The 27312-nt window shown below is 36.8% G+C and overlaps 1 protein-coding gene across 3 annotated transcripts in view; it reads right to left on the reverse strand.

The window, feature by feature from the left end:
- The window catches only part of CHUK (component of inhibitor of nuclear factor kappa B kinase complex), a 43526-nt gene that overhangs the window by 6890 nt on the left and 9324 nt on the right, over positions 1–27312 (reverse strand). For all 3 annotated transcript variants that reach the window (XM_044240306.1, XM_044240305.1, XM_044240304.1), the window contains exons 3-16: positions 26802–26916; positions 26073–26142; positions 25096–25184; positions 23853–23942; positions 23586–23710; positions 23292–23399; positions 22565–22700; positions 17821–18015; positions 16722–16824; positions 14496–14619; positions 13946–14097; positions 11803–11864; positions 7031–7140; positions 5307–5356 (exon numbers count right to left, since the gene is read on the reverse strand). In XM_044240306.1, coding sequence (XP_044096241.1) covers positions 5307–5356; positions 7031–7140; positions 11803–11864; positions 13946–14097; positions 14496–14619; positions 16722–16824; positions 17821–18015; positions 22565–22700; positions 23292–23399; positions 23586–23710; positions 23853–23942; positions 25096–25184; positions 26073–26142; positions 26802–26916 — 1529 coding nt within the window. The remainder of the gene's footprint in view (positions 1–5306; positions 5357–7030; positions 7141–11802; positions 11865–13945; positions 14098–14495; positions 14620–16721; positions 16825–17820; positions 18016–22564; positions 22701–23291; positions 23400–23585; positions 23711–23852; positions 23943–25095; positions 25185–26072; positions 26143–26801; positions 26917–27312) is intronic.

Here is a 27312-nt window from a genome sequence, read left to right on the forward strand (position 1 = left end):
CAAAACAACAACAACAACCAAAAAACCCAGGGTGCCTGGGTGGCTCAGTCGGTGACTTCGCTTAGGTCATGATCTCAGGGTCATGACACTGAGCCCTATGTCAGGCTCCACACTCTCTCTCTCCCTTTCCCTTTGTCCAGGCTGTGCTATCTCCCTCTCTCTCAAACAAACAAATACAAAAAAGCATTGTTGTATTTCAGAAAGTGGTATTCAAGTTTTTAAAACTGTTAGACTGCTCATAGATCATGCTGGTTATTTCCTTGGGCAATAATTAATCTCAATGCAAAAATATTATTTGCTATTACATACTTAACACTTCCCATTTAACCCTCATAGGAGTCCTGTGAGATGGCTACTATTATTACCCACATGTACTAAGAAAGGGGAATCCCAAAAGGTTTTTAAAAAGTTCAGGATCCTTTGTTATCACTGCAAAGACCTCTCCCTCATAGCCCAAATTTACTCCCTACACATGTCCCACTTTGTCTCTCCCTTATTAACACTGAAATACAGAGGTTCCAAACAGGCTCCTCTCCCAACAGCACTCCTTCCTAAATCCCACAGACCAGAAAAGCTTCCCCATATAGTTAGCTTGGTTAGATGGTCAGAGACCTCAGAACATGCACCTTCTCCAGCATACAAAAATGAAGAAAGTTGTTTTTCACCATTTTTAGCTTAACAAGAGTCTCAAGTCAACTCTAAGCTAGAAAAGACATCAGAAACCATGTATCAAATATGATTACATAAGCTCCAACCATAGATAAAACTTATTACAACGAATTTGTCTCTCAAGATAATGATCAGTTCAAAGAAGCTACCCAGAGAGCAAACTTATTTCTAGGCTCTATGATATGCTAGTATGCTGACAGGGCTACTGCAAAGTTTTTATAAAAATAATCCAGGGGTCCCTGGCTGGCTCAGTCGGTGGAGTGTGCGACTGACCTCGGTGTTATGAATTTAAGCTCCACACTGGGTGTAGAGATTACTTAAAATCCTTAATAATAATAACAATAATAATAACAACAACAACAAGTCAAACAAATGCTATCACTGACTACAGGAAGTTAATTTGACTGACCCAATGGATGGAATTTTATATCTCTTTATCTGCAATACCCAATTCACTGGCCAGAAGACTAGGAGTATTACTGATTAAAGGGAAAAAAGAATTAGACTTGCTCTATTGAAATCTTAAGTTTCAATTATTTTATTCTAACCATAGCTTGTATTACTTATATCACTTTCTGTCAATACCTTGAACTTTTTTGTCTTCTATGAGCAAAATCCTAAGCCTAGATCAGTCTAACTATCTGCCCCATCAGTTTCTGCAGGCAAGCCACTAAACACCACCAACAAAAAAATTATACTATCATTTCCTCTGTCATCACTACTAATTCACAGGTCTTCATTTCTGCTCTGGATTCTTTTTTTTTTTTTTTTAAGATTTTATTTATTTACTTGAGAGAGAGAATGAGAGGGAAGAGGGACTGAGAGAAAAACAAGACTCCCCACTGAGGAGGGAGCCTGATGCAGGACTCGATCCTGGCACTCCAGGATCATGACCTGAGCTGAAGGTGGTCACTTAACCAACTGAGCCACCCAGGCACCCCTCTGCTCTGGATTCTTAATAAATGTTCTGGATCAGCAACATCTTCCACCGCATACACCAGCTTTTAAAAATCTTTAGCATACTCTTTAAATCTAGGTAGTCATCACTTCCTCTGTTAATCCCATCACCTCTTCTGTTAATAGTTAACTCCACTTCTTACTTCAGGATGGGTGGCCACAAGACAGTAAGATCCCCACCTTCCAACCCCTACACCCACAGAAGTGTCAGTATCTGCACTGCCAGTCCCTGTAGTATCAGTGGAAGCAAGCCTAACTGCTATCAGCCTCTCAAGCTTGTTTAGGGACCTCCCTTTCCACAGGCTTTTGGGCCCAAGCACTTAAATATGCTCGTCTACCTTTTGAAGACTGACCTCCCGGAATCTATCTCTCTTGGCTCCTCACCTCTTCTTTCCTTAACAGCAAAGCTTCTGAAAAGAACAGCCTAGATAAGCAGTTCTAAAACTTACTGGTCTCAGGACTGCTGTACACTCGAAAATTCTTAAGAACCCTAAGGTGTTTTTTGGGAATTAAATTGAGAAGTTTAAAAATATTTACTTATTTACTTAAAAATAACAAAAAACTCTTTACCTATGAAACATATTTTTATTAAAAATAACTATTTTCCAAAATCTGTTAGTGAGAAAACTAGCCTTGTTTTACATTTTTTGCAAGTCTTTTTAATATCACCACTGGTCTCATCAAAAATAGTTTAGATACTGAAAAGCTGACAAATTTCAGTTGATGAATACAAGTTTTCCTAAATTCTATTTTTTTGCTTAAGATATGGATTCTAAAACTGCCAACTAACATTGTTGTTTTTTTCCCTTAAAATGACAGTCATGCTTCATTAACTTCTGAGAAGACACCTGCCACAGTGGCTTTCCTGAGAAAAACAGCAGACTTCAGTATGGAGCAGAAGTGCTCTAGGGGCACTTCCCCTTTCATCACACAGAATATTGAAAAGACATGTACCCAAAGGTTGAGATTTAAGTAGAATTCTTACTGCTTATCAAGTACATACTTAAATGAACCTTTTTTTTTAATTGTGATTGCATAATGGTGAAAAGTATGACTACTTATATAGTTTGGTACTATTGCCATGATCCATGCTAAGTGAGGTATAAGCTGTTCACCTACCAATGCTTTTCACAGCATCAGTGAAAATGTCAACATAGTGAAAAAGGCAAATTATTAGCGTTATGAAAATAGTTTTGTCCTCATCAATCCTCTGGGGTTCATGAACCACGATTTGGGAATTGCTGGTCTAGACTGACTTCTCTATTTCTTCCTGTCTCATTCCTCCCTCAGCCTCCCATAATCTGAGTTCTGTTCCCAAAAGGCCATATTTTGCCAAGATCAACAATGATGTCCAAACTGCTAAGTTGAATGCATGTTTACATCACATTTTTGTTACCCACATCTCTGCAGAATTTCACCCCACTGATCACTTTCTTCTTGACATTCTCTCTGTCCTGTTCCTATCATATCATTCCTTCTATATATTGTGGTCATTTCCCAATCTTCTCGGGCAGCTCTTCTGCTTCTAGCCATTTCCTGAATGTTGGTATTCTTTGGGATTCCATCTTTGGCTTCCTTACTCAACTTACTTTTTCAAGATGGTCACTTTAGTCCTATGGTTGATCATTCTCAAATAGCTAAATATCTAGCCCCAACTTTTCTACTAATTCCATATACATATGTACATGTATGTATATGTGTACTTATGTATATGTACATATATATATATATATATACTGTTTATTAGACATCTGTACTTTACTATCCCACTAACATCAACATGTACAAAAATGAATTCATCTTCTTTTTCCATCAGGTCTGCAATCCTTTCTATACTTGCCTTTATGGTGAGTGGTCCTACTGACCTAGCTGCCACAGCCAGCATCTTGGGAGGCATCCCTACTCCAGCTCCAGCCATCCAAATTCAATCTATCACCCAACACCATCAGTTCTACCTCCTAAATGTCTCTCTTGCCTTTACCTTCCTCTCACCCAGTCTCCACAGTTCAGGCTCTCTGCCTTAGCTCGTGGCCCACCCTATACTGAGTTATGATTATTTCAACAGCCTCATAACAAATGCCTGTCTTCAGTCTAGCCACAGTATGTGCAATGTTACCAAAGCCATACTTCTGAAATGCTCATCTGGTCATGCCATTCCCCTGCTTAAAACAAGTTTCTCTTTGCTATCATGATGAAATCCAAACTCTTTACCATAACAGACCAGATCCTTTATGATCCAGTCACATCTGATCCAGCCTCTCCCCTGAAAATCTACAATCCAGTCACTGCATTTCCTCAAACATGCTAAGTGTTACACATATGTGTCTTTACTCACTATACTTGTACATCCAAGAACCCAGCTCCTTTCCCTACTACTTACCCTTTAAGGCTTATCTCAGATGTCATCTACTGCAATAACCTCCTCTAACCATCCCTGACCCCAGGCAGCACTGGGTGCCTATCTTATGTATACTTCATAAATGTCTACAGGAATAAACTGAATGAATTCCTCTCCAATAAAAACCAATGTAGAGGAGATCACATTATTTGTTAAGATAGAATTTCATATGGATGGATATTAATTTGCACGTTTGTAAATCTTAAAGTATAAAGCATGTCTTTTATTTTACTTATTTATTGGTAATTTAGGTACATATAGAAAATTAAGGCACAGGCTTAGCCTTTTATTTCTTCTATAACCCGTCAAAACAAATCGATTTGTAACAGAGGATAGTATCTTGGAGATACATAATACTTTATACTTCTCAAGACATTTTCACAAAACACCTCCCAAATACATTGCTACACACACTCATTGAATTAGGAAAGCGAGGTTTCAGCCCCATTTTACAGAAGAGGAAAATTAGATACAAGAAAATTAGAGGGGTGCCTAGGTGGCTCAGTGGGTTAAACCCTCTGCCTTCGGCTCAGGTCATGAGGCCAGCGTCCTGGGATCGAGCCCCACATTGGGCTCTCTGCTCAGCAAGGAGCCTGCTTCCCTTCCTCTCTCTCTGCCTGTCTCTCTGCCTACTTGTGATCTCTGTCAAATAGATAAATAAATAAATAATCTTAAAAAAAAAAAAAAGAAAGAAAAAAGAAAAAAAGAAAGAAAATTAGGTACTTGGTCAGTAAGCTGCCCAGTCAAGAATCCAAGCTCCAATGCTCTTGGCAAGGTTCTTTATTCCATGTTCTGTATTCATCGCACGTTCGACAGGAATTGTTTTGCCAATGAAAAAGCAGTAACCAGATGCAGATGAAGGCATCACTTTCAAGGTATGCTGCTTTGGCCTAGAACATGGGCCTTCCCTCTAATTACTCCACACCTGAACTCATTGTACCAAATTCTTTTCAACTTCTCTACTGTTAAGCAGCACTTATTTTTTCCATCTTTCCTCAGATTTTCTTGCTTCCTCTTCCCTTTATTTGAGTTCCTTTTTTCTCTTTCATTCCTTCCTTTCACTTCCCTTTAGAAAGTTTTCTATCTCAATTTTCTTGTTACATTGCCTTCCTAATCTCTCAAATTCTCACCAACTTAAAAGCTATTTTACCATAAACAGCTCAATGGCAATACCAAAACTGGAATTTATTCTGCAGCTTTTTTAAAAATCCAATCCCCTGGATTTGTTAAGTTTGTGATGGTTTCCTAAAATGCCTTTGTTTACAGTGATTAAGTGTCTTACCTGAAGGTCTGTGCTTTAACTGCTTATACAGATCAATGGCACGTTGTTCCCTACAAAAGAGAAAACATGCTTCCAAAAGTGAAGATAAATCAATGACTAATAATCAACAACTTGAAATGAACAAGAGTATAAACCTATTTTAAAACAAATACATATTGCCAATAAACATTTTACACAGCATTTCACTAGGTAATAAGCAAGATCTAAAAATGCAAAGTTTAGGTGCACGTGGCTGGCTCAGTCAGTAAAGCATGCGGCTCTTGATCTTGGTGTCATGAGTTCAAGCCCCACAGTGGGAGGTAGAAATTACTTAAAAGTAAAATATTTTTATAAAAATTTTAAAAATTAATAAATAATAAATAAATAAATAATAAATTAATGAAGAGGTACTTCATATCTCTCTGATCCACCATCACATATACAATATCTCTGCATCAGAAACACTTAAAATGGGCAAAAATGAAGGCCTGTGATTAGGATAAAATTTTCAAATTTCTATCCAGACACTTAGGAAGTTAACCTCATTTAGGGCATTTAATGGACAATAACTTGGGCTAGAACTATGATAAGTAGGGCAACAGTTTATAACTTAGAATACTTGAAAACCTGATAACACTCACATGAAATGATGCTTTGATTAAAAAAGCAAAGGTCGGGGGCACAGTGGGTTAGTGGCTCAGTGGGTTAAGCCACTGCCTTCGGCTCAAGTCATGATCCCAGGATCCTGGGATCAAGTCCCCCATCAGGCTCTCTGCTCAGCGGGGAGCCTGCTTCCTCCTCTCTCTCTGCATGCCTCTCTGCCTACTTGTGATCTCTGTCTGTCAAATAAATAAATAAATTCTTTAAAAAAAAAAAAAAAAAGCAAAGGTTGAGGCACCTGGGTGGCTCAGTGAGCTAAAGCCTCTGCCTTCAGCTCAGGTCATGATCCCAGGGTCCTGGGGTCGAGCCCCACATCAGGCTCTCTGCTCAGCAAGGAGCCTGCTTCCCCCTCCCACCTCTGCCTGCTTCTCTGCCTACTTGTGATCTCTGTCAAATAAATAAAATCTTTAAAAAAAAAAAAAAAAAAGCAAAGGTCATCCCTGAAGTTATTTCCAAAATTTCTGTGACTTAAGAAAAACTTCCTTTTAAAATATTATGGCAATGGGGCACTTGGGTGGCTCAGTTATTAAGCGTCTGCCTTGAGATCAGGTCATGATACTAGAGCCCTGGGATCAAGACCTACGCTGGGCTCCCTGCTCTGCGGAAAGCCTGCTTCTCCCTCTCCCACTTCCCTGCTTGCATTCCCCCTCTCGCTGTCTCCTCTGTGTCAAATCAATAAATAAAATCTTTGGGGCGCCTGGGTGGCTCAGTGGGTTAAGCCGCTGCCTTCGGCTCAGGTCATGATCTCAGGGTCCTGGGATCGAGCCCCGCATCGGGCTCTCTGCTTAGCAGGGAGCCTGCTTTCCTCTATCTCTCTCTCTGCCTGCCTCTCCATCTACTTGTGATCTCTCTCTGTCAAATAAATAAATAAAATCTTTAATAAATAAATAAATAAATAAAATCTTTAAAATAAAAATAAATAAATAAATAAATAAATAAATAAAATTATGGCAATATATTTGGAGGAAGAAAATTTATGGAAAAGGAAAAATACAGGCTTACTCTGCCAGATACATGAAGAAAGTACCACCTGAGACAAAAAATTACAGACATCCATACCAGCAACACAAGGCTTCCTTACTTACAGAGATTCCATTAAGTCTCCCTGACGTCTTCCATAAGGGCTCTTCTGCAGCTCCATGATTTCAGTGTGTAGAGACATGATCTGATCCTCCAGGTAACCAATGACACCCACCTAAAATATGATGAAACACAAAAGAAATTACAGGCTCACCACCACACAAAACAGAAAGAACTCAGAGAATGATTTGCTGCAACAGCAGGAGAACTCAATGATTTAACATGAAACACTTTGTTCAAGCTTTTTTATCTTTCAGATTCTGAAAATTTTTCATACAAGGACAGACTTAATACCTATGCTTCTCTCTTTTCTCTTCTGACAACAGTAAATTACTAGCATTTGCTTTCTCCTCCTGAGAAGCAGAAAGAGGTGTCACTAACGAGAGAGAGAAAAAGTGACCACCAAAACTGCTATTATCTCAGCTTTATGATCTTCACTGCCTCTTGTGCCCAACTGCCTTGAATAAGAATGCAGAAAGATCAAGATAATGGGTTTCCTACCCAAGGATATCAACTGCCTTACCCATGTCCTTCAGGTAGTACTGGCATTCAGGAGAGTAACAATTTATTGGGACCATGGACAGATTTAACAGCTGAGGAAGGAATATGCCTCCTAGAGAATGAACTATAACCAGCATGACCACATATAGAATTTATTGTCCAAACAAGCATAATTTTGAGAGTAAAAGGGAGTAATTATGGCAAGACAGGTATAAACTGGGACCATTTCAGGTAACCAGGATGTATAGCTATCCTATCTAAACCACTCAAATTGAGTCCCTTGTAGACAGCATACGGATGGGTCTTGTCCCTTTATTAAACCTCAACCCTGTGCTGTTTCATGGGAGCATTTAGGCCGTTCACATTGAGAGTGATTACTGAAAGATATGATTTTACTGTCATTATGTCGCCTGTGAAGTCCTTGTTTCTATAGATTGTCTCTGTAAACTTCTGTTCTATATCACTTCAGGGGTCTTTCTCCTTTTACAGAGCCCCTCTTGCAGGGTTAGCCTAGTGGCCACATATTCTTTCAGTTTCTGCCAGTCCTGGACACTCTGTATCTCTTCATCTGTTCTGAATGGCAGCCTTGCCAGATGAAGTATTCTTGGCTGCATGTTCTTCTCATTTAGTACCCTGAATATGTCTTGCTAGCCCCTTCTGGCTTGCTAGGTCTTTGTGGAGAGTTCTGATGTATTCCCTCTGTATGTAAGGAATCTCTACCCCTTAATTGCCTTTAAGGTAGTTTCCTTGAGGGGTGCCTGGGTGGCTCAGTGGGTTAAAGCCTCTGCCTTCAGCTCAGATCATGATCCCAGTGTCCTGGGATTGAGCCCCACATCGGGCTCTCTGCTCAGCAGGGAGCCTGCTTCCCGCCCCCCCTCTCTGCCTGCCTCTCTGCCTACTTGTGATCTCTCTCTGTCAAATTAAAAAAAAAAAAAATGGTTTCCTTGACTCTGATATTTGTTGAGTTTTACTATTACATGCCAGAGCACTGGTCTGTTCTTCTTGATCTTGGGAGGTGTCCTATCTGCCTCTATGACACGAATGCTTGTTTCATTCCCCAGATTAGGGAAATTCTCAGCTACAATTTGCTCAAATATATCTACTAGTCCTCTTTCTCTCCCCATTTCCCCCTCAGGGAATCCCAATAATTCTGGCATTGGAACATTTCATGGCATCGCTCTAATTCTCTTTTCATGGATTTTAAGGTGTTTGTTCCAGGACTCCTGTTCCTTCCTATCAGTTTGTCTTCTACATCACTAATTCTTTCTTCTACCTCATTTACCCTAGCTGTTAGAGTATCTAGCTTAGATTGCATCTCATTCATAGCATTTTTAAGTTCAGCCTGATTAGCTATCATTTCTGCCCTTGAAGACTCTATGTTGCCTTTAATGGTTTCCCCCAACCTAGCTATTGTCTTCATAACTGTAACCCTGAAATCTACTTCTGACATCTTGCTTATAATCATATCCATTTAGGTCCATGGGAGAAGCCACTGTCTTTGACTCTTTTCTTTGTTGGGAGTTCCTCCTCCTAGTCATTCTGTTGAGGGGTGGTTGAGGGAATATACAGAGGTGAAAATATCAACAACCTGCCAGGCAAGATGCACTCTTGGAAAATTTGGAGTGATTGGAAGCCACCACACCAAGAAAACTGGCCAAAAGGAAATCCAAGAATAAGATTTATGAAGTTTAGGGGGAAAAGTGGGGAATGAGGGGAGGGTGAAATCAGACTCTCTCTTCACAGATGACATGATATTTTATGTGGAAAACCCAAAAGAATCCACCCCTAAATTACTAGAACTCATACAGCAATTCAGTAATGTGGCAGTATACAAAATCAGTGCACAGAAATCAGCTGCTTTCCTATACACTAACAAAATAACTGTAGAAAGAAAAATTAGGGAATTGATTCTATTTACAATAGCACCAAAAACCATAAGATAACTTAGAATAAACCTAATCAAAGAGGTGAAGGATCTGTACTCCACAAAATACAGAACACTTACGAAAGAAATTGAAGAAGACACAAAACGATGGAAAAACATTCCATGCTCATGGACCGGAAGAATAAACATTGTTAAAATGTCTATGCTGCCCAGAGCAATCTATACTTTCAACACCATTTTGATCAAAATACCAATGGCATTTTTCAAAGTGCTGGAACAAACAATCCTAAAAATTGTATGGAACCAAAGAAGACCCCACATCGCCAAGGAACTGTTGAAAAAGAAAAACAAAGCTAGGGGCATCACACTGCCCGATTTCAAGCTATATTACAAAGCTATGATCCCCAAGATAACATGGTATTGGCACAAAAACAAACACATAGATCAGTGAAACAGAATAAGAAGCCCAGATATGGACCCTCAACTCTACAGTCAGTTAATCTTCAACAAAGCAGGAAAAAATATCCAATGGAGAAAAAACAGTCTCTTCAGTAAACAGTGCTGGGAAAATTAGACAGCTATATACAGAAAAATGAAATTTGACCATATGCTTACACCATACACAAAGATAAACTCTAAATGGATGAAAGACCTCAATGTGAGACAGGGATCCATCAAAGTCTTAGAGGAGAATATGGGCAGCAACCTCTTTGACCCTGGCCTCAGCAACTTCTTTCAAGACATGTCTCCAAAGGCAAGGGAAACAAAAGTGAAAATGAACTTTTAGGGCTTCATCAAGATAAAAAGCTTCTGCACAGCAAAAGAAACTGTCAACAACACAGAGGCAACCCACGGAATGGGAGAAGATATTTGCAAATGACACTACAGACAAAAAGCTGATATCCAAGATCTATAAAGAATTTCTCAAACCCAACACCCAAAAAACAAATAATCAAGTCAAAAATGGGCAGAAGACACGAACAGATACTTCTCCAAAGAAAACAATACAAATTGCTAACAGACACATGAAAAAATGTTCACCTTCATTAGCCATCAGTGAAATTCAAATCAAAACCACACTAAGATACCACTTTACAGCAGTCAGAATGGCAAAAATCGACAAGGCAAAAAACAATAAATATTGGAGAGGTTGTGGAGAAAGGGGAACCCTATTACACTGTTGGTGGGAACCAGTGTGGAGGTTCCTCAGAAAGCTAAAAATAGAGCTACCCGATGACTAGCAATTGTACTACTGGGTTTTTACCCCAAAGATACAGATGTAATGAAAAGAAGGGCCACATGCACCCTAATGTGCATAGCAGCAATGTCCACAACAGCCAAACTGTGGAAAGAGCTGAAATGCCCTTCAACAGATGAATGGATAAAGATGTGGTCCATATATAAAATAGAATATTACTCAGTCATCAGAAAGGATGAATCCCCAACTTTTGCATCAATATGGTTGGAACTAGAGGAAATTATACTAAGTGAAACAAGTCAAGCAGAGAAAGTCAATTACCATATAGTTTCACCTATTTGTGGAACATAAGGAACAGCATGGAGGACATTAGGAGAAGGAAGGGAAAAATGAAGTGGTGGAAATTGGAAGGGGAGATGAACCATAACAGACTATGGACTTCAGGAAACAAACTGAGGATTTTAGAGGGAATGGGGATAGGGAGATGGGTTAGCCCAGTGATGGGTATTAAGGAGGGCACATATTGCATGGAGCACTGGGTGTTATATGCAAACAATGAATCATGGAATATTACATCAAAAACTAATGATGTATTGTATGGTCACTGACACAATGTAATAAAAAATTAAAATTAAAAAAAATAACATAAAAATAAATAACTCATAAAAATAACAGCAATAACTACCATTTATTATGTACTCCCATTTAGTCTGCATAAACCTACTATAAAGTCCACATAGTATAATATGGAAACTGAAGTTTAGTGAGGTTTCAGTTTTATCTCATTTGCCCAAAGCCCCCCCCGCTTTTTTTTTAATCAACTATGGTACTTCTCTCTACATACACAAAACATCTACTAGATTTTTGTCTGATATTCAGGAATAACATGAAAAATATTCTATATACCAAAACCGAAGACAATTTCTAAGAGAGACCTCAGGAATTAATAAGTGTATAGAATGAACTAGTGAGGGCGCCTGGATGGCTCAGTGGGTTAGGCCACTGCCTTCGGGTCAGGTCATGATCTCAGGGTCCTGAGATCGAGTGCCACATCGGGGGGGGGTGTCTGCTCAGCAGGGAGCCTGCTTCCATCTCTCTCTCTGCCTGCCTCTCTGTCTACTTGTGATCTCTCTGTCAAATAAATAAAATCTTAAAAAAAAAAAAAAAAAAAAAGGATGAACTAGTGATCTTACCTCGGCATAATGGATAGCCTTTTCTTCCATTTCCTTCCATGCTTTTAACATTTTTTCTGAGGCTAAAAAAAAAGTCTTAATTGATTATCTCAGAAATAGCCATACCTTTAATTACTGATCTATCTACTTTCTTGCCATATCAACATCAGAAATGACATTATAGGTTGAACTGTCCCCCAAAAAGATATGTTGAAGTCCTAATTCAGAACCTCAGAATGTGAGTTTATTTGGAAACAGGGTCACTACAGATGCAATTAGCTAAATTAAGATGAGGTCATCTTGAAGTAGGGTTGATTAGTCCAGTATGACTAATATCCTTATAAGAAGAGAAGAGATACAGAGACCCAGACATAAGAAGGGAGAGCGTTACGTTGATAACAGAGGCAGAGATTACAGTGCGGCAGCTGAAATCCAAGGAGCCAAGGACTGTTGGCAAACCACGAGAAGCTAGGAAGAAGCAAGGAAGTATTCTTCCCCATAGCTCTCAAGGGGCTCATGACCCTGCCAAAACCTTGATTTGGGATTGTAAGCCTTTGGAACTGTATGACAGTAAATTTCTGTGGTTTTAAGGCACCCAATTTATAGTAACTTGTTAGGGCACCCCTAAGAAACCAATATAAATAGTTTTCTCTTAAAAATGAAAAAAAAAAAGTAATACATGAACATGGTTTTTTAAAAAATCAAACACTATAAAAGGATATACAAAGAAAAGTCTCTCTTCCTCCTCTCCACTCTAAGAATCTTACATTAACCTTTGTTATACAGACACATACCCTTTTCCCTCATAAGTGAAACTATCTCTACATGCTTTTCTTTCTTTGATTTTTCCCCCCAACTTAAAACATCATTGCCATTAAAGACCTAAGTGATCTTTTAATATCAGTACACAAGTCTATGTCATTCTTTTTTAACCCTTGTATAAGATACACAAATGACTAGTCAGAGATAATCTGGTGAAAAAATTATAGTGTTTTGTCACTCACCAGAATGCCTATTATACACAAATAGAAGTAAAACATCAATCATAGAACGAGCTCTAGTGGGTAAAATGATTCACTCAATTGGACATTGCTGGTCATTTATTCTGAGATACACATACCTTGCTCAAGACAAGTATATGGACAGGATTTGTTTCCCAAAGAAAGAATATGTTTTATGACAGAAAACAGAAATATTGGTGGTGGCCCCTTCAGCATCTTACATTTCCTTAATACATATGAAGGGAGAGAGCTTAGAGTCAAATACTGAAAACTAGAGGCTGTGTACTATATTTAAAAAAAAAAAAATGAGACTCGACAGTAGATGGTTTTGAATAAAAACCCCTAGAATTATTTGTGTTATTATTTACAGAAAGATAAATAGTTTAAAGGGGTGCCTGGGTGGCTCAGTGGGTTAAAGCCTCTGCCTTCGGCTCGGGTCATGATCCTGGGGTCCTGGGATCGAGCCCTGAGTCAGGCTCTCTGCTCAGCGGGGAGCCTGCTTCCCCCTCTCTCTCTCTTTGCCTGACTCTCTGCTTACTTGTGATCTCTGTCTGTCAAATAAATAAATAAAATCTTTAAAAAAAAAAAAAGATAAGTAGTTTAAGATTTCCCTGGTTAAGGAGTCATCTCAATACAGACTTTGTATCTTTTTTTTTTTTTTTAATATTTATTTATTTATTTGAGAGAGAAAGAGAACACATGGAGCGGGGGAGAGGGGATGAAGGAAAGGGAGACAGAGTTTTCAGCAGACTCCATGCTGAGCACGAATCTCACTGTGAGGCTCAATCTCGGAACTCTGAGATCATAACTTGAGCCAAAACCAAGAGGTGGACACTAAACCAATAATGCCACCCAAGCACCCCGAGACATTTTATCTATTTTAAAAATGAGGCTTGAAAATCAAAAGTTCTTAAATTCTTTGAATTTTTCTGGAGCTAAGCAATTTTAGTCCAACCACAGTCCAATTGCGGGGAAGTAAAGTTGCTAATCTAAAAGTTAAAAGGAGCTACTATTTAGTACAAACACTGTTTATGATGACTTGAGGCAACCTGTCTCTTGTTCTAACTTGAGTGTAAGTGAAACAATGGGCTATGAGGCAAGAAGGCAACATAGTAGACAGCAGATAGCAACATTTCTTTCAAACATGTTACCCAAACACTTACATATCCCATAAGTCATCTGCTCACTGTATCTTTCCAAGTCAAGCTGAATGCTTTTGTGGAAAAACTCCAATTTAGCTTTTAGTTGCTGAGATGCTGAGATCAAAGTGTTCTTCATTTTTGTCAAGTTAGCATTGTATCTAAGAAGACTTAACCTAACCCATAGCAGAAAAAAAAATCAGTATTTCAGAAACAGTGGACAAAAATTTAATAGCTTAACTTGTTGTAAATCAAAAACCTACATTTCTATTATCAATCTGTGAGAATTAGTTAATCTAGAATCTAGTCTCTAAAAACTCCCTATGATATTCTAAGATAAAAGAATCTTCTTATACTAGGACCTTTCAGGAACTACCCTCAAGCTATTGCAATTGGATGGTTTCAGACTATTAGTAAGAATTCTTAAAAAGTCTGGTCAGAATATTACAATTACACTTCAGATTAGCCCAATATTTCAGTATTGCATGGAATACTGTTTAATGAAAACAGCAAGATTAATTCTTGAGCATTAATGTACATGACAAGGCACCTATAAATAACAGAATCCACTTACATTGCTGCTCTTTGTCCCTGAAAGAGCCTGCTGTAGTCTTCTTTTAGCCCAGACACATAGTGTACTGCTTCAGCCCATACTTTACGCAGCTGTATAATTGGAAGCTGTATTTTGCTGTCCCGTACTTTATATAAAAAGATGGGGAAAAAGAGAAGGGAAGTTACTTTTTAAATTTTAGAGTTCATCTGTCTTTCTTTCTGATTTCCTGTCCCTACAAATATCATTCCTCTAGATTCTAGAAACTGATGCTAGAAAGAATCAATTGTTACTGTTTTACTCAGTTCAACATACATTTACTGAACTGCAATACACAAGCCCCATCCCAGGTATGAGGGGAAATAAAAATAAATAATCACTACATAATCACAAAGCTTGCAATTATTCCTATATCTTTTTTTTTTCTTGCATCTAACAGGGAATCTCCCTTTTTTCTATTTCTTTATTATATCTCTTTATTTCTTTCAAGTTCTAAATGAAGTCCCGTGTCCTCCACAATCTTTCCATGGTCTTTCCTGCCTCTGAATAATAAATTTCACCTCCTGGACTGCCAACCCAACTTCAGGAAAACATACAGGGTAACCAGCAGTTTAGTAAAATATGCCTTCTTCTGGGGCACCTGGGTGGCTCAGTGGGTTAAAGCCTCTGACTTCGGCTTCTAACTGACTTTGGGTTCTAACACTATTCTTCAATTAAAGGAACCAGGGCTCCTTGGAGAAATGGCTGATCCTAGGACTGGGACAAGAAATACACAAGATAGACATCAAACATGTTTTGGTGTCAGAAAGGAAGTGCTTAAAGAAAAAGAAATTAAAAAGCCCTAATTGATGGCACAAGTGAAAGAGGGAGAGAAAGCCAAATGAAATAGCTCCTAGTGACCAAAAATGCAGCAATTTGAAGAACAAAATAAATTAGTCTTGGGTTATAATCCAAAGTATAAGACAAATATCCATGTATACATATTGATATAATAAATGACAATAAATTAATAAATGGGAGAGAAGAGACAAATCTCATATGCAAAAGAATTTCAAATAAATTATGTATTATATCCTTAAAGGAAGGGAAGCATAATTCCTTGGGTTCTACATAGTGACCTCCTTCACAGTATGGAAGAGGTCAGAGGGGAGACTAAACTTTAAGGTGGAAAAATCTGAGACACACTACGTTAGTCAGGTGATCCAAGGTCATCACCAAGAGTCATAAATCACATTCAAAGTATATACTCTTCATAAAATGTGATGAAAATGACACTATTTCTGTGATGTCTCAAAAGCCTAACCCTATTCTAATCATGAGCAGAAAAAAAAAAAATCAGACAAACTGCAACCAAGGTGCATCCTAAAAAATACTTGACCAGTATTCCTCAAAGCTGTCAAGGTCATCAAAAACAAGGAAAAGTCTGAGAAACTGTCATGGCCAAGAAAAGCCTAAGGAGAGAAGACAACTAAATGTAATGTGGTATCCTCGGTGAGATCCTGGAACAGAATAAGGACACCAAATAAAAACTAAGGAAAAATGAAAAAAGTATGGGCCTTTGTTAATAATTATGTATTATTGGTTCTTTATGCATAATGAATATACTATACAATATAAGATGTTAACAATTGGGGAAATGATATGTGTTGGAAAGGGGAATAACATGAGAACTTTGTACTATATACTCAGATAACATGAAAACTTTGTACTATTACTCAATTTTCTATAAATTTAAAGCTATTGCCAAAAAAAAACTAACAAAAAGGTAACACGGAGGAAAGATTACATAATTTTAGCCCTATGCCCAGTCTTGTTCTTGATTTTATAATATTATGCTTGATTTTAGTTTTGGGTATACAGAAATGTATCGTTTCTTCCAAAGAAAAGAATAATTTTCACAGGATAAATGAAATCATTTGAACATTAAGCAGTATTCATATGATAAAACAAAATACTTGAACATGCTTAAGGAACAACTAGAAAGTAGGCTTAATTAATAGTGGAGACTCACTCTTCTATGAGAGCCCTATCGGGTGGAAAGTAAGTCTTCTTCCAAATGAGGGATCTAGAAGTGAACTGAAATCTACAACTTTACCTTCCAAACTATATAAATTCATTTTTTACCACACTTATGAACCCAAAGTATGAGATATAAAAAGAAACACCAAAAGACCATTTCTACTAACCATACTGAGTCAAAATTATATTACTTCAGCTTTAAACCTCGGTCAGTATATGAGCTATACTTACCAATATAATTTACACAGTCAGATAAACTTCTGGAAGCAAATGGTCCTTCATATACAGTCTTACTTTTATCAAACAAATACACCATATAGCTATCACAGCCTCTCTGAAAAAAAAAACAATTAAAAAAAATCCTTGAAAATACTAGGTTCTCTAAGTACTTAAACACATTTCCTATGAAATTCATTGTGAAATGCAAATGAATAACATTAATGTTTATTAGCATACATCTTACAAATTTAAGGTCTAGATTACTACTTAGGAAAAATAAATAACTGTAGTATGGGCTAAAGTGAAAAACAATCACAAGACCCAAAAGGACAAAAGCAAAAAGTCTTAACAACATATATCCATACAATGGGAATACTATTTAGTAATCAAAAGGAAAGAAGTTCTTATATATGCTAGGACATAAATGAACCTTCAAAACATAATACTAAGTTAAAGAAGTCAGACAGAAGAGACTATACACTGTATGATTCCACTTATATGAAGGATTTGGAAAAGGCAAATTACTGAGATAGAAAGTAAATTAGTAGATGCCTGAAGTGAAAAGAATGGAGATTAAGAGTTAGTGGACATCAAGGATCTTATTGATATGGAAATATCTTAAAACGGATTTATAGTAATGGCTGCACAATTAGGCAAATTTACTAAAAAAAAAAAAAAAGCACTGAATTGTACACATGAAATGGGTAAATTACACGATATATAAAATTTGCCTCAAAAAAGTAAAACAACAACAACAACAACAAAAGAGTCATGAGCACAATATTTTACCATCCATCTATCCTCTGGCAGGATCTATGAGACTGCTGGTCTAATTTCAAGGTTCTAGGCTTTAAGTACAAAAGAGGGAAAAAAAGAGGGGGGGAGAAAACTGGCACCAAAGAGAAAGTCATACAAAGTTTAAAACGTATTTTGTTCACTTTGCAAAGCAATGATAAGAGTAATGAGTAGGATAAAATTAAAATAAGAATTGTAAGGTACATCCCACCCGCCCCCCAAGGAGATTCCAACTATGCATCAAAAAAATGCAGGGCATGCAATCCCTCTATGCTAACAGATTTCTTATACTCTAGGTATATCAGAATTCTCTTACGACTCCATCTAGAACACATTGAGAGGCTGGTTTCCGAGGATCCAGAGAAATTCCCGTCTCTGAAAGCAGCTCTTGAGAACCTGTGTTTATTCCAGTTTCACGCTCAATACGAGACTGCAGTGAATGAAGACTTTCATCAGGTGGTAACAAAAAAGAAATTATCTTTGCAGAAGTCATATTTAGGATGTGTACTATCTGTATAAATGAGAAAAAATGATTTATTTTTAAAGATTTTTACTTATTTAACAGGCAGAGATCACAAGTATGCAGAGAGGCAGGCAGAGAGAGAGAAGGAAGGAGGCTCCCCACCAACAGAGAGCCCAATGTGCAGCTCCATCCCAAGACCCTGGGATCATGACCTGAGCCAAAAGCAGAGGCTTTAACTCACTGAGCTACTCAGGCACCCCCAAAAAATGATTATTGATCATTTATTAAAGATTCACTGCTAGATATTAAAGGAATATGAGCAAAGACATTATCTCTATACTAAACAAGGTTCTATCATTTTCTAAAGTGAGATCTCCTTCCATAATTATGAAATGACATTCTGAAAACTGAACAGTAGAGTTTACTTTCCTATAGCAGATGTTAGATCCAAAGAATAAAATTTCGAAATTATAGGGATATATAAAATCTAGAAACAAAAAGCCCAATTCTAAAAGTCAACACTTAGGGGTGCCTAGGTGGCTCAGTCAGTTAATTATCCAATTTTTTACTTCAGCTCAGGTCATGATCTCAGGGTTGTGAGATTAAGCCCCCTGTCGGGCTACATGATAAGCATGGAGCTAGCTTGGGATTCTCTCTCCCTCTTTAAAAAAATTAATTAATCACTTTTTAAAAATTAAAAAAATTAAAAATAAAAAGGCAACCTTATTTATTCTCAGAAACGTACTGTATACCTCGAAGGAAATATTCCCATTTATGAAGTCCCTAATAAATGTCAACCACAGAGTTAAGTATTTTCATATAACATCCTGTTAATCAGATCTTCTAAGCTCCATTTTGGCAGAGAGAAACCAGAGCCCTGAGAAGTCTTTTGAAAACAACATGATTTTAAATCCTTTTCCTTCTATTGTTCTTAGATAAGTCATACAAAGTTAATACCTATGTTTCTCCAGTGCCTTACGCTGACTAGTATATGCAAATGATTAAAATTACTTTTTCTTTAAATTCAATTAACAAAGAGTATATTATTAGATTAAAATTATTTCTGTTAGAAATGCTTATTACCAAGGTAAAACATTAACTTTCCTTTTATAATGATCTTCATGTTTGAAAAAGGTGAGAGGAAGAGGAGGGACTTGTCAAAGTTGACATGGATTTACAAAACAAGTATCCCAACTGAGACCTTCCACTCCCTCTCATTCTAAGCAGAACATATAATATGACAGCTACCACTAATGGCAACAGCAGAAACTTAGGATGAATATTCTAAGGTGGATATATACTTTTACACATGGTTTATGTCAAACTAGGTAAATAATCATGGAATCCCACAACCAAAGCTGAACCATAGAGAGCAAAAGAAAGAGAGAAAAAATACAACTTACATTTATCCTTTTGTTCCTCAAGTATTTAATAAGTGACTACTGTGATAAATACTATTAAGTGCATTGTGATGGTAGCAGGTATGCAAATTGAGTAACTTATGATCCTTGCCCTCCACAGGATAATAGCCAAATAGAAGATATTAAACATGAAGAGAACTAAAATACAAGGCAAAATACTATATGTACTATAATATTATTAAGTATTCTGCAGATTCCAAAGGAGTTCACTTCATGGAAGGAAAGGGACACTTTATAAAAGAGGAACTACGAGCTAAACTTAGGAAAAGGAAGGAAGATTAGAACAAGGAAAGATTGAAAGAAGAAAGGTTCTAGGTAGAAAACAAGGTAGGCAGAGGCAGAGAGGTAGAAATGGATGAGAATAATCAAAGATTATAAATAATCCAGGGGCATCTGGGTGTCTCAGTCAGTTGAGCACCCATCTCTTGATTCTGGCTCAGGTCATGATCTCAGGGTCCTGAGATGAGAGTCGCGTAGGGGCTCCATGCTCAGCAGGGAATCTGCTGGAAATTCTCTCTCTCTCTCTGCCCCTCCCCCAGCTCGCTCTCTCAAATAAATCTTTTAAAAAATAAGTATAAATAATCCAAATGTACCTAAAATGATGCCCCCTTAGAGTATAATAGGAGATAAGGCTGCAAGTATAGGATGAAAGGAGACCAAGACAAATACTGAATACTAAATGTAAGGGTTTGGACTTTATTCGATAAGCAAAGAGAAACTATGGAAGAAGTCTTTTTAAATTGAGAACTTGACAAGCTCAGAATTGTTAAAACATTCAAAAGATAAATCTTTCAAAATAATTGGATATGCAACTGGATGAGAAGGAACAGTCAGACAAGCCATGCCACCTAGGTAGCTGGAAAGATGACAGTGGCAAGAAGCATAGGAAAAGCTGTAGGAGAGATTTAATGGAGCAAAGGAGTTCGGTTTTTAATAAATTAAGTTTTGGGTGTCAGTGAGACCACCAAGTATAGTTATTTAGCAATTACAAACACTCTGTAGAAAAGTCACAACTGAAATAAATTTGGAGGTTGTCCATATTCAATTTATAGGTAAAGTTCTACAACTAAAGAGATGATGAAAGGAAGAAAAAGATAATATCGAAAAAGAGAAAACCAAGGAGAGACACTTAGGATACACTTATACTTAGGAGCATGAAAAAGGAGGCAAAGAAGGAATAATCAAATACTTCTCTTTTACCATTATCTTCAGTGGAAAAGTTCAGTATACTTTTTTTAACTTTCCTATTTAAAGTTTTTCATAATACACAGTTGGAAAATCATGCAATCTTTTTAAAAAGAAAGAAGTATTCTAGTAACCGTTTTGTTGATTTCCTTTTTAAATGAAAATCAAACAGACATCATTCCTTCTTTGAACAATATAATAAGCACCTTAGAAAATGTCTTACAATGCAAACTGTTTTGCAGTTCATGTTCCTAGTACTACTGATATTCCCATCTGTAAGTCATTCTCCCTGCGCATTCCCCTGATTAATTCTTACTCATCTTTCAAAATCCAGTTCTATTATCATGTATCAGAAACATCTCCCCATTACTATGAATAGTATCCTACACATACCTTATCCTGCACAATCTCACAATTTTGAGTCTTTAAAGATTACTGTACCTGAGCTGAAGACAGATAGATAGGTAAAGTAAGTATTTGACCCAGATTCACAGACAGGTAAATGGTGGTTCTGCAAACTGAAGTCTACAGACCACAAAACATGTAAGGAGGACTCTTTCCCTGTGTTCAATAATAAGCACATGTTCACATACACCTCAGAGTGTAAATGATGCTACAATCACATGACAAGTCTGAAAAAAATCTGGGATAAAAGACAAAAATTTTCAGGAGCACCAAAGAACTAAAAGATGTCACCAAGTGCTGCTGGGCTAACACACTAAGGAATAATTTATTCCTTGGCACAACAGAAGAAAACCAAATCAAGAAGCCAGATAATTTTTCAGCATTAGCCAAGAATGACATCAACGTGGCCCCAAGTTCCTATTTAATAAGTTATGCCAATATTATAGTAAAACCTTACATGATTATAACTTCTCATTTCAATTTTTTTTTCTAGAAAATAAAATTTAGCCCCACCCCCAAATATCCTCCTCCTGCCTCCAAGATGGCCTTGGATGCTCACCACTACTCACCACAGATTCTTCCCACTTTAGAAACCCTATCTACTACTACCGAATCAATAACTATAGAAAGACTGCAGATGAGAGTTGTTTCCAGGTATAGAGCATAACAGAGCCTCTCATTCACAGCAATGAATATTTACTGAGAACCTGATACATGGCTTTTGTACAGAACACAGGGGTAGGGATAGCATGATGGTAGGGTGAGTGACTGTTAATAAAAGTAGTAAGAATAATCCCAGCATTAAAGAAGAAGATAACCTATATGGAGAGGCATGAGTGGAAGATGAGAAACAATTAGAAAATATAGTAAATATGATTTAAATGACAAAATATGTGACAGAGACCATTCAGAGAAAAGGAGAGTTGAATCTGTGCCAGTGTAGCTGAGAAGATACACAGAGACAGAGATCATTCAGGGCGGAAGGAGAGCCTGTCAAAGCACAAAATGGATAATGTGCTTGATGGCATAAGAAGCAGTGACAAGCTGGACCTAGCAAAGTGAAAGGTAAGAGAAGCATGGCCACAGCAAGCACTTGGTTGGGGACGACCTGCATGAAGAAAGCTCCAAAAAGCAGGCAAATCAGTTTAGACTTGACTTGGTAGGCAAGAAGAACTATGTTGGTTTCTTGGACAGGAGAATAAAAAGTATTTTCAGAAGACGAGAAGGGTAATTCTTGCTACATGAACTGTAGGACAAAGAGGAAGTATAGAGGCATGAAAGTCAAGCAGGAAATTTCCTCACCAAACCAAATCCAGTGTGACTGCACCCAAATAAAGGAGGTCTAATGGCACCAACAGAAGGAAGAGGAAAATCCAAAAGATGTTTCATAAAAGCAATCAACAAAGACCATTTAGAAATAAAACTGAGAAGGCTTACTAAAGAAGTAAAAACATAACAGCTCTAAAACTATAATTTTCTTTTCAAATAAGCATCAGAGAAGATTATTAAAATGTTTATGATCATTTTCCAAGTAAATCTGTTAACTTCAATGCAAGTCTTATGAAGTAGACCACATTCAAACTTACCTTCAAACTCAGAATGTGATCCATTAATACAAAACATCTTGGCTGCTTCAAAGTAAGGTCAACAGGTCCTCCTCTTTGATGAGGATCCCAATTCAGCATCAACTGAAGCCAGTTTTCCATGGGTTCTACTATCAAACTAGAAAGCATACAAAAATAGGGTGAAAAATCATTATGTTCCAGTTTCCCTTTAGTATTGTGAAAAAAGGTAATTTGATAAGTTGTCCTGTCCTTTCTCATTACCCACCTGTATCCTTTTGTATCTTACTTTCAAGTAATTCATGAAATGACAACAGGGAACAAATTTTTTTCCATTAAAAAAAAACACCAAAAACTACATATGTAAGTACTGGAAACTTCAACAGGGAAGTCCATTCCTTTCTCCAAGGAACCCATTTACTTCAGTATCCCAAGAATCTTATTATAGCAGGAGTTCTTATTTCTACTAGACCTGTGCTATCCAAAATGGTAGCCTCTAGTCACAAGTGGTTATTTGCATTTACACTTTCATTAATTAAAATTAAATAAATTTAAAATTGAGTTCCTCCGTCACACTACAACCTTTCAAGTGCTCAACAGTCTCATGGGGCCATCACAGATATAAAACTTATTCATTATCACAGAAAGTTTTACTGCACAGTACTACTTCAAACAGACAACAATTCTACTTGCTTTTTTTTTATAGCCCTAAAGAAACCAAGGTGAACTTCCTCAACTAAAATATACTTACCTACAAAGGCTATTTGGTTGAGGTAAATGACTACTAAACCGAACTTCTCCTGTCATCTCTTCACATGCAAATATACACTTTGGATCCTTCTTCTTAATCTTCTCATGCCTATAAAACAAGTTACCTCAATTGACAACTGATTCTCACACTCTATAATTTTTTGACATTTATTTTTATTCAATTATTTGTTTAAAAGGCAATTATGCCATATGACGGGAGTGGAAGGAAAAAGAGCAGCTTAACTGAAAAGTTCTATTCCCATCAAACAAACCAAAGTTCTCTTCCATTTCTTACCAGGTAAATGGCTGAAGATGATGCAAAAAAGGCCTATATCCAGCAATACATTCAAAGACCATGGTCCCAAAGCTCCAATAATCAACAGTAGCTGAGTAAGGCTTATTCTCAAAGAGTTCTGGGGCCTTAAAAAGAAAAACAAAAATGCATTAAACATCAACACTGTAAGAGAAAAGCTACTTTATTTTTGAACTACTATATTTGACCTTCAGAAATAAGAACATGAATCCCATACACTTGAATTCAAAGAAACAATCCATGTCTCACCAGATATTGCAGTGTTCCCACAAAAGATGTACAGAGACTTCCTTGATCAACATCTTTGGCATATCCCAGATCAATTATTTTATGCATAATCTGCAATACAATAAGTATTAAATGATTGAGAACTCTGGAAGGGAGAGCCAACAATGTCCTTATAAGGCTCTGGAGAGGGTGGTGGGGAAGAGCTTAGGCTCTGGAATACCACAAACGTATTTCAAGCCTGAGCTCCACTGCTTATGTGACCTTGATCAAGTTACTTCTCTGTTTCCTAAATGATGGTATTACCAACAATCCTTACTTCACAGAATTATTATTAGGGTCAATGAAATAATGAAACAAAAGAATCTAACACAGTACCTGATACATGATAAAAAATGCTTAAAAATTAAGTATAAACTATTAATTTTTATTTTGGTATATTCAGAATAAGCTTGATCCATTAAACCAGAAGGGAAAGGTAAAGATGATTCCAAACTTGAAAAAGCATCATACCACTGAGTGAGTCTAACTCCAAGAATATCCTGAAGTCTTTGGATACAAAAAACAAAACAAAACAAAAAACAGCAACAGTTGCTGCCAATCATACATGAAAGGCTCCTAAGAGAAGAGGCACCATCAAGGTTTCATCACCTTCAACTGACCACCACCATCACCAACTAAAGACCACACAATCCAATTCAAAATTCGGACTCTTGGTTTTACATCTTTATTGGAGTGGAACCTGAGTGCTAGTCACAAGAAAACTGTTTAAATTATTCTAATAAATACAAGTATTCCAGGAATCAATGCATAATCTCTGGTTCTCCTCAAGATGACTCATTTAAGAATCTGAGAAATCAAGATTTTGAATTTTACTTAAATATAGAACTCAGGACTTTTGGGGAGGAGGATGAGTTTGTTCTTTCTTAAATAAGAAACATAGTTAAATAAACATACTTAACTAAATCCAGGATGTGCATTGGATGTGCTTTGTAAGGGATTAACAAACTATTTTTACTCACTGCCTATTATCTCTACTAGATACAATATTAGAAAACAGAAGTGAGCAAGATAGGCACAGTTCCTTCTCTAATGGAACCATTGTGTTAGCAGAGGAGACAAACATCTAAACACAAAACCACAGTTCAGTGTAATGAGGCTGGGATAGAAAAAGTATAAAATGCTATGGAAAGACAACAGACTTCAAAGACTACACCAGGGAGACTGTATTCAATTGGCATGTAACATTTCTTCAGGTTTCACCTACCTTTCCACCAACATCCTGAAGAACTATGTTTTCAGGTTTTAGATCACGATGTATAATTTTGTTTTCATGCAAATATCGGATCCCAGACCCTAAATAAAGTTTAAAATGTATTTTGAGGTAACAGAAATTTATTAAAAATAAATCTGTCTCACATTTTATACAGATATACTCTGACAGTCGAACTTTTTTTCTAAATTTCGTTTATTTAAGCAATCTCTACACCCAACGTGGGGTTTGAACTCACAACCCTGAAATCAAGCACTGCATGCTCCTCTGACTGAGCCAGCTAGGCACCCCTCAGATGCTCATATTTATAAAGACCATCATAACCATATGATTAATATTATACCAGTTAAGATTCTCATGACAGAAAATCCAGTTAACATTAAAAAAAAATACTGCAGAATTAAATAAATCCCCCTAGTTTTCCCTCCCACCTAAATCATCTTCTTCAACTAGACTTGACCTCCATGACCTAGGAATAGAAGCAAAATCAAAATATATAGGGAAACATATTCTTGGCTTCTGACTTTCTTCCAAGGACCTAAGTGCATGTAATTTTAGGGATTTTTCAGGAATAATTCTTATTAAAAAGAGATTTTATCCTAAGAGTTGACTTGAGGACCAATAACCATGAGATGCAATGCCACTGGTAAATAAAATTACTATGTTAGGCAGAGAGGGATAGAGGGAGAGTAAAATTGAATAAGGTCATTTCACACCATTTTTTTGTCAGCAACTGGAACATCTATTAGTCAAAAGTGGACTCCTAGCAAAAAAACAAAAAATAACAAAATATCCTAGTTTTAGCATCAACAGCAACAGTTAAAATTTTCTGATAATTTCTTATAGATGGTAGCAGTGCATGCTTTGTATAGTACATCAAAAATTCTCCTTAATGTCCAAGTAGCATATAGATCCTTTTATAAACCAAACGGGCATTAAATTATGATAGTATTTTCAAATTGATTACATACCTATATCACTTAGTAAAGAAAGTATCTGGCTTTCTTTAAGTCCACAGCAATTTTCTGGTTTGTTGAGTAACTGAAGAAAAAATAAAAGAAGTCTAAAAATGTATACTGCCAATACTGCTGGGCAGTAGTAGCAATACATTAATCACTATACACTAACAGAATATTCAAATAAGAAAACAAGTCACAATTAAGAAAATGTAAGAAGGGAAAAATTACTAAAACCATACTGAGGACAATTAATTTCATGACAAGACTTATACAAGTAAAGATAAAGGGGGAAAGTATGTGAAATTGAAAAAGGTTGGAAAAAACCTTACATGTTTATTAATAGTCATATGGCAAATTTAAAATGAGATGAGAAAGATCTAAAATAGAAAAAAAAATCTTTTTTTTTTTAAACGCAACTTCTTTAGTAATACCTTAGATATTGCTATTTTGGTCTAACACATTCCCACCCTGCAAACACCACCAACTACAAAAAAATGCATGTTCTCAATAAGGCATTAGCAGATGTTTCCAGTAAAGAACTATACAGTAAATATCTTGGGTTTGCAGGCCACAGGTCTCTGTCACAATTACTCAACTCTGATGATGTAGTAAAAAAGCAACCACAAAAGCAGGTAACAGGCCATAGTTTACTATTAGTCTAGATTATCATATTAAATAGGATTTAAGCATTGCTAAGGTTTCGTGATTTACTATCTCATCATCTCAAAACATCCATACTACCTTCCGGAGATCTCCTCCAGAACAGTATTCCATTGCTAGAAGAGGCACATCATTAATTAAAAAATTCAATTCCTCAGGTACATCACAGGCCTTTACAACATTGGCGTGGTTCAACCTAACAAGAAGGGGAAAACATAATCAAAAATTTTTTTTTTCCAGTGAAAAGAGACTGGGTTTAAAATGGTAGTTAATTGGGGGGCAGTGGAAGAAAGGCTGGCATTATTTATAATATTCTAATTTCTTATTTGTATAATGAAGAATTAATAATTTTGAAAATAAAATAAGATGGGGAACCTGGGAGGCTTGATCACTTAAGCCTCTGACTCTTGATTTTAGCTTAGGTCATGATCTCAGGGTCATAGGATCAAGCCCCGCATCAGGCTCAGCAGAGAGTCTGCTTAGGATTCTCTCTCCCTCTCCCTCAGCCCACCCCCTCTAAAATAAATAAATAAATCTTTAAAAATAAATAAAATACAGATAAAAATACTACAACAGTCACTACTATTACATT

Source organism: Neovison vison, chromosome 2, assembly GCF_020171115.1.
Source record: "Neovison vison isolate M4711 chromosome 2, ASM_NN_V1, whole genome shotgun sequence".
In the NCBI taxonomy this organism is placed as follows: domain Eukaryota; kingdom Metazoa; phylum Chordata; class Mammalia; order Carnivora; family Mustelidae; genus Neogale; species Neogale vison.